Source organism: Acartia tonsa, chromosome 10, assembly GCF_053477335.1.
Source record: "Acartia tonsa isolate MP-2025a chromosome 10, ASM5347733v1, whole genome shotgun sequence".
Classification (NCBI taxonomy): domain Eukaryota; kingdom Metazoa; phylum Arthropoda; class Copepoda; order Calanoida; family Acartiidae; genus Acartia; species Acartia tonsa.
In genome coordinates, this window is record NC_137269.1 from 6,508,377 (window position 1) to 6,517,037 (window position 8,661).

At 32.9% G+C, this 8,661-nt stretch overlaps 1 protein-coding gene across 1 annotated transcript; it reads left to right on the plus strand.

The window, feature by feature from the left end:
* Nucleotides 1–700: 700 nt before the first annotated feature.
* On the plus strand, nucleotides 701–3,332 carry LOC145329272 (uncharacterized). The gene is made up of 3 exons (XM_080173328.1): nucleotides 701–809; nucleotides 1,852–2,191; nucleotides 2,928–3,332. Exons 1-3 carry the CDS (start codon nucleotides 750–752, stop codon nucleotides 3,104–3,106), a joined length of 579 nt encoding a protein of 192 aa, XP_080029454.1. The 5' UTR covers nucleotides 701–749; the 3' UTR covers nucleotides 3,107–3,332.
* The last annotated feature ends 5,329 nt before the right edge of the window (nucleotides 3,333–8,661 follow it).

An 8,661-nucleotide genomic window follows, 5' to 3' on the forward strand; every position in this document is an offset into this window, starting at 1 on the left:
TATGGTTTTAAGCTATTTTTCTGCCCCCCCCCCTATCCATATCCCTGCGAATATAAAGCAACTAGATGCTAGGGGTGCAATTATAATTGAGTGATGGTAATACAAATTTTGCAAATAATCTTCATGGAATTTTAAGTCACTTTCCCAATTATAATTTTAGTTACAGCCATTTGCATTTAAACCATTTTAATTACTTTTGTTGTGTTCTGTAATAATAAATCCTTGTTATCTCGTCACAAGAATCAAATTAATTTTTATTGACTTATAGTAAGCAGTGGCGTGAACAGCGATAAAAAAAATGGAAATTCAGTTCTTTTAAATGTTTTGCTTGTGTGGGGCTTTAACACCCTTCCCCACGCCTATAATTTTATCTCATCCTTACTTTTACAATTAGATAAAGTAGCTTTTCTCCTATTTCTAGCTGCTGATGAGAGGCTCTAACACTACGGGGCAATCATTAACATTTACCTAACCTAAAATAATCTTTTAAAAGCTACTGTGAAAATACGACGAAACCCGCTACTTGGTTTTCTTTCCGATAAATTTAATAATTTGTCCTCGTTGTATATTTTCAACATTTTACATCGTTGAAAAATTATAAAATTCTTGATGTTTTCTATGAACACCTAGGGTGACTAGCCAGGCCTAGCCCTGTGTCAGGCTGGACACTCTAGGCACCAGAGTTACACCTGTAGGAGGATATAAATGTTTTGCGGATACTGGTCAGTTTTCACTTGCCCTACATCAGCATGTTAGCGTGGAGTCCTGTTTTGGTGGCTCTTGCAGCCCTTGGAGGCCTTGTCAGAGCAGTGAGTAATTTTTTTTATTATCAATATAAATAGTGGGAGATTTTTAGGATTTTTTTAAACAAAAAAACTTGTGTAATTTAAAAATAATTAGTAAATTTTTATAATTTTTTGTTAGATAGAAGTCTATTATCTTTAAATATTTTAAAGTTATAACTTCTATTTCAAAGCAGATTATAAGAAAAAATAGATAACATTAAATTTGATGAAAAAGGTTTAATTTGATATTTATAAGAAATGGTTTTAAGAACACCAAAATATAAAAGTTAAAGGGTGTCTGTCTTTTTAGCGAAAGATCGCGCAAACATCTAAACCGATATGGTTCGCCTTAAAAAAGAAACTTCTAATAAACCCTGTGCGAAGGTTTAAAACTTTTTAAAGATGGTACCACCATCCTCCCAATAGAAATCGCGCCTAGAAAAAATGAAACCCCAGCAAAATGTTTTACTTTTCTTTTCAAAACTAGAATTAAAATTAGAAAATATACACCCCACCCCTGTCCTATTTCACTCAAATTTACCTATTAGTATCTCGAAGGGGCGTAGCCGCTAGTATTATTATCATTAATTGATGAAAAGTTATTGAGTTTTGTAGGTAAAAAGATTAATTAAAAAAACATAATTAATTTTCTTTAAATTTGATGTATTAAAGTTAATTTTATTCGAAATATTTACACTTGTAAAATAGGTCATTTTGATAAATTTTTAGTTTTTTTTAGCTAATTAAAAATAAAACACTTGTAAATTTGATCAAAAAAGAAAATTAAATTTATTTTTTTTCTTATAAATATTACTACAAATTAAAGTTAAAAGTTTTTAATAGATATTTCTTTCATCGTATTATAAACATCTTTCCGCGGATAGAGAATGTACAATTTTTATATTCGTAGAAAGCTGGATATAATACGATGCTAGACATAGTTTTTTCGTATGGATGAGAACCGGTTCCTATCCACTGGATTCGAACGAATACGAGAAAAAAGTTATGATTTAGGAACCTAATTATGTATGTTCATGCATTGTTACCAAAACCTTATTTTCTTTAGGGTGATCTTTGTCTGAGCGAAGAGGAACAATGGAAAATATGCCTTGTGGGAACCCCTATCGCAGGAACCTGGCCCACCGCAGTTTCAAGATGCAATATTGAAACGAAAATTGACAACGTAGAGAGTTCCTGCCCTGGCTACAACAAGCTGATCAAGTACTTCTCAGCCGCCACAAGCGCAGGAGAATGTCTGCTGACCAGGCTGGGTATAGCTGGTATTGATGGAGAAAGAGTAAATTGGATCAGTGAACATTTGCCCATTGAAATTCTAGAAGCATTTGATTTTGATGAGGTGGACACATGCGCCAAGGATGCTTTGACAGCTAAAATGGAAGAGATTAAGGAAAAGTATTTTTAACTAGATTTTATCCTCGTGTATAAAGGGCAGACTGTCGTTTTTTTGTACCATAAAATCTCGCCTGATTGAGCACCTTATAACTCCAATAAAGTTTTTTCATAATATTTTGGGGGGTGTTGTCTCCAGCCTCCCAAGTGTAATCCCCCCTCTAGAAATCCCGCCCCCCCCTATCTTTTGACTAAAACTAAAAGCTGAAGTTGTGCATTGTACTTTATTTCTCACCACTTTAATACACAACCTTTCAGAAATCTAAAGGAATTAGACAATGTCCGATAAATTTAAGTACATACCAAATGAGTATATACAAAATTCTATAGATTACAATAGGTGGTTTAAACGTTTGAACACTCAACTTGATGGACCAACCAATTAAAATGCAAGTCCCCAAAGTTGTTAAGCCAATGAAAAATAAAGGGTTATTATAAAAATTTGGGGAAAAGCTTAATGTCCCCTTCCTCTAACCTAACGGAGCGAAGGACTTGGAGTTCTGTCAAAAGATCTAAAAAAAACATTAAGATGACAAAGCATAAAAATCATCCATGTGACGTCACTAAAATGAGGGATTATCCATCTCTTTTTTAGAGGTTTTCTTTCCCACTTCTCCTATCATCTCCCTAATTTTTATAACGTCACATGGATCATTTTTGACACAATTTGGGCTTTGTCCATTAAGATTACCAATCCAACTGATACAAGTATGTATAAAAATACTTTTACCCAGGCATGTGGCTACAGCAGAGAAGAAAAGAAAGAAGTGAGAAGCCAATATAAAGATTTTGCCTATCTCAAGTGCACTTATGATCAATTTAAAACCGCCTGTGCTACCCACACCCAAACCGTACTTAACACCGTCATGGAGGGTCTCCAGAAGATGTCCATTGAGAACACTCTTGGATAAATCCTCCAAGCAATGGATAAATCCTCCAAGCAATGGAAAATTATAACAGATTTTAAAACAGAATGAATATATATATAAGTATAAAATAATATATCATGCAATATGATTTGATAAAAAAATGATTTAGTTGTATATTTTAATACCTAATAATTCTCAAATGATGATGATGATTTTATTATACTGTCTTTTGGTATGTTTTAATACCTAATAAATCTAATTAGTAAAATTTGTAGTTTAACTTTAATCATTTTTAGTAGAAAATTTAATATTCTTCAAGATAATTTAGTGTTAAAAATATAGTTCATATTTTTTTTTTTAGTAGCGAAGCTACTCTATAATTCCCGTTGTCTGTCCGTCAGCCCGTCCGTAATATGCTATGGGGAAATTGATTTTCTCGGCTCCTATTCAAGATAGACAGCTGAAGATTCCTGAGACATATGTCCATATAATCTATACATTGTATTGTCCATCTGTCTGTTACTTAGGGTGCTAGATCGATTCCTAGATTTTCCAGTTTTATTGGTTTTCTCAATTTCAAGATAGAAGGCTGAAACTTTCAGAGATTAATTTATTTTACATTCTGCATATTTTCACCAAGTTTTATTAAGATTTGTTTATAAATTGGGGTGCTAGATCGATTTCTAGATTTCTATCCATTCATAAATTTTGAGCTTCACTACTTATGCATGTTGTCATCTATGTTTACCTCTATTTAATCAGATTTTTAATGTTTATTTTGCCCATAAATTTGGTTTTCATAAAGCTTATAAAAAAGGTTAACCTACCATCTGTTATTTAATTACCTTTTAATCAGCAAAGGACTAGTAATAAAAAATAGAATAGTCTGAACAAGTGTTTTAAAGTAATCATAGTGATTTATTGCATTTAAGACCGTCATAGCAATTATTAAATAATAAGCCTTTTAAATAAATAAGGTTGATATGCAGAAAAAGGGTGGGTTGGAGGGGGATGTTTATTTTCAACAAATAGGCTACAATTTTCACTTTATTAGACTGCATAATAATCTGGTGTAAGATCCAATTATTTATAATATCATTGCTAGAGCCGCGAAAATGCAATTTTTTGAAGTAAAATGAATTATTCGTCCGCTGACGTTTTTTTTAAAAAGTTAATTATGTATATCTGCAATTTTTTTAATTGCTCCACTTTCTACATTAAATCAATAATGCTAATAATGATGTAATGCCGCAATTTTTTTAGTCGGCTCTATCTTCGGTACCATTACAATAAGGTGAATCCAACTCCACATACATATAGAAATCTTTAAAAAATAATTATAGAAAAGCTTCGCTTTTAAAAACAAATTATTAACCTTCTAAGTTTGAATTTTAAGAGCTACGGAATAGGTTATTAAAATTTTCAGCTTGCGTTGAAGTATTAGAAATTAAAATTATGTATGTGGTATATTTTCTATGGGTAAAAAAATCGGTTTTCTATTTCAAGCCCCTAGCAAATTTTACTGATTTTTATTTTACTATAGAGTAAATATATTTTGTGTGCTTCTTTTATATACAATGCATGTTAAATTCTTTTTAGGGGGATAGGTTTGGCATTTGCACACTTTGTCTAAATTTCAGCGCGGTTTACGCGCCATTTTATTCCTATTTACCCCCTTAATTACTTTAATATTCATCCTACCATGTACTTTATTGACCTCATTAACATTATAATTTAAGTAATTATGCTTTACACAATGTTTTAAGAATATGTATTGTAACTATTTCATAATGAAAAGAATTGGATATAGTCCCTTTCGTGGCAACGCCTCTTAAGGGGCGTTTCTTCGTACTTTCACAGTAGCCTTTCTCCTCTGCAGGCGGCTCTAACCCTGCGGGGTCATTTGACTAACCCTGAAGGGCAATCACCTAACCTAATATAACCTATCAAAAGTTACTGTGAAAATACGACTAAACGCCCCTTAACAGGCGTTGATACGAAAGGGACTGTACCCAAAGATCTTTATGCATTAAAATTTTTAACTATACCTAGACTCATCTAAAAAACAGAGGTAAAACCATATGAGAAGTCTAGAACTTCCCCCTCCCAATCCTGGAAAAGGTTTAACGAAAAAGGTTTAAAGAAAAAGTTAGAATACGAAGAATTTAAGAGTTAAAAAGGTAGCTGGACAATATTACGAATATTTTAAGAATTGTAATGTTTTGGAGAGTTTAAAAAGAATGTACATGAACTATACATTTTTTTCTATTATATTAAAGTAGTAAGCTTTTTAAAAGCGATGCTTTTCTATAATTAGGGTCGGTCCGTACGAGATAGATAGCTTTTATTTGTTAATTTAGGCATGTTAGAATTGTCCTATCGATTTCAAACTTTGCATGATGATTCCTGTAGTAGATAGGTACGATTTAGAAAGCGTAGCAACTCAATAATCATTACCAGAATGTCCGTACGTCCATTTTAAACATGTTGATTTTTCTACTTTTTTAACAACAAATTTTTATGTGATCTAATTATCCGTTTGATCTGATTTTTGGTATATTGATTCCTGGGACAACAAAGCGAAGCAACTCTATAATCAAGTCCTAAAAATGTAAGTATGTCCATAAACATTATCCTGTATCAAGCAGTTTTTCGACAAATTTACTTACAATTTTGCGTCGACTCTTATACTTTTATATTCTGATTATTCAGTTCAGACACTATACAAGTGTTAATGTCCGTTTGTCCTACCGTTTCATTGCTTCGCTTTTATGGATGTTGTCATCCTTGTTTGTCTGTAGAGAAGGATCTCGCTAAACGCTAAACGGATATAGTTCCCCTTTACAGTGAAGCCCCTTATAGGTCCTAAGGTTGTTTAGGCTATTCTATTTTTATATTAAATCTTTTATCTGGGTAAAGTTTTAGGCTATTTTTCTGCTCTTCTATATTCCTTCGAATATGAAGCCCCGAGATGCTCAGGGCAAAGCCGCTAGTATGATATAAAGACTTTAGAAAAGGCAGAAAATGCCTTATTAACTAACCATAATTAAACAAGGATGACAACATCCATAAAAGCGAAGCACTGAAACGGTAGGACAAACGGACATTAATACTTGTATAGTGTCTGAACTGAATAATTAGAATATAAAAGTATAAGATTCGAAGCAAAATTGTAAGTAAATTTGTTGAAAAACTGCTTGATACAGGATAATGTTTATGGACATACTTACATCTTTAGGGCTTGATTATAGAGTTGCTTCGCTTAAAATATTGTTTTTTGTTGTCTCAGGAATCAATATACCAAATATCAGATCAAACAGATAATTAGATCATATAAAAATTTGTTGTTAAAAAAGTAGAAAAATCAACATGTTTAAAATGGACGTACGAACATTTTGGTAATGATTATAGTGTTGCTACGCTTTCTAAATCGTACCTAACTACTACAGAAATCACCATGCAAAGTTTGAAATCGATAGGGCAATTCTAACATGCTTAAATTAACGAATAAAAGCTAACTATCTCGGACGGACGGACGGACGTACGGACGGACGTACGGACGGACCGACCCTAATTATAGAAAAGCTTCGCTTTTAAAAAGGACATGTTTATAAATCAGGTTTTATAGTTTAAAAGACATAAAGAAAGACAGACATAATAACAAATATGAAAACTTATAGAGTAGCTTTTCTACTTAAACAAACTTGGATTTGTATGCGACTCTATGTACGTGACTCTGACCTTTTGATTATTAAAGCCTTTCAGTTAAAGAGCTTTAAATAAATCAAATTAATAAATATCTTAACCAATTAAAAATAGAGGCGTTACTTATTTTTTGCAATCATAAATTAGGCTCACTTTTTTCTTTTCAATAATTCAAAAAAAATCTTTGAAGCAAGTAAGGGAATGTAAAAGTCAAAGATTAAACAGCAAAGTCAATTGTGTCCAAAACTTGCAAATTATTTTTAAGTTCATTTACAGCACACCCACCCTCAAATTTTGGGGGTGCTTTAACAAAGTACAAAAATCTTGGATAGGGAGAGGGGTAGTTTTCATTTGTTTGTTATTTATTGTAGGTCATGCTAGGTTATGTTCTGTTGGGTACTGGGTAGCCCTATTTTTCTCCCAAGTTTTTACCAAGGTTTATTTTTTTTGACACAATAAAAACTGTCCCGAATTTGTATTAATTTTGAGGAACTTGACTCCAGTTACGTCATATTTTTCTTTCCCGAAAAAGGGAAGGGGGAAAGAAAAAAAAGAGAAGGGGGGAAGAAAAAAGAGATGGGAGAAAAGGGAGTTTTCCCCATCTCTTTTGAAGAGATTTTCTTCCCCCCTTCCCTTTTTCGGGAAAGAAAAATATGACGTCACTGGAGTCATGTTCCTCAAAATTAATACAAATTCGGGACAGTTTTTATTGTGTCATTTTTTTTTTTTTGGGGGGGGGGGTTGGACAAAGCCCAAATTGTGTTAAAATTGTGTCAAAATTGAAACGTAATGTGACGTAATAAAATGAGGGGGATGAGAGGAGAAGTGGGAAAGAAAACCCCTAAAAAAGAGATGGATAGTTCCTAGTTGTTATTACATTATCATTTTTGACACAATTTTAACACAATTTAGGCTTTGTCGCGGGGTGGTTTGAATTATTATATGTGCATTTTTAAAATTTTGGTGGGTATAACCCCATTGTCCATCCTTGAACTTCAGAACATTTATTATATCCAACTCCCCCTGTCAGATAACTGTTTTTTTTTTATCTCACTTATATTATTTTCAGATTTAAAAAGCTCTGTGTTCCATTACAGTTTGATTTCAACAAAAATTTTTATAAAATATTACTTTTACATAAAGTAAAAAGATTTTGTTTGTCTGTAACATAAAATATCAATAACTACTAAACCAATTAAGTTCCCCATTTTAGAGAAGAATGTCATAGATCCTGGGTTAATTTCAGGCGGATTTATTTTTAGATTCAAGACTTAGTATGGGTTTAGGCTTTTTTTTGGCCATCCTTCCCTTTTGAATGTCGAGCCCCTAGATGCTGGTGGATCAGCTACTAATCTATAATACAAAGTAGAATGATGTCTGTCCGTCTGTCTGTCACTTAAGATCTCGGTAACCACTAAACTGATTGGATTCTACTCTTTAGGGAATATACCTACTGGTCCTGTGGTGGTTTTAGGCTACTTTCTTGGGGAGTGGGACACCCCTAACCTCTCTCTAAAAAAAATCCCCCCTCCAATTTTTTTAAAAAATAACTTTTTATGAATTTTGCGAATTCGTTATTTATTTGTGAAAATTTGCATCCCATTCACATTTTTTCTGGCTGGTTAGGTAATAGAAGATGTAATCATACCTTTTGGGGCAAAGCCCCTAGAGGCTAGGGGCGAAGCTGCAAGTCTATAATACAAAGTAGAACGATCTCTGTCCGTCTGAAGCTTAAGATCTCAGTAACCTCTGAACCGATTGGGCTCTACTTTTCGAATTTTCGAATTTCACCTTTTGGGGCAAAGCCCCTAGAGGCTAGGGGCGAAGCCGCCAGTGTAATTTAAAAAATTTTTTTTTCATAACGAAAACCCACAAATGTGTGTAGCACTTTT

Bases quoted from the DNA above. Each gene is read 5' to 3' on its own strand.
- LOC145329272 (XM_080173328.1), top strand. From the start codon at position 750: ATGTTAGCGTGGAGTCCTGTTTTGGTGGCTCTTGCAGCCCTTGGAGGC. The intron at 810-1,851 runs GTGAGTAATTTT...TATTTTCTTTAG, and splicing joins TTGGAGGCCTTGTCAGAGCA to GGTGATCTTTGTCTGAGCGA. The intron at 2,192-2,927 runs AGGAAAAGTATT...ATACTTTTACCC, and splicing joins AGCTAAAATGGAAGAGATTA to AGGCATGTGGCTACAGCAGA.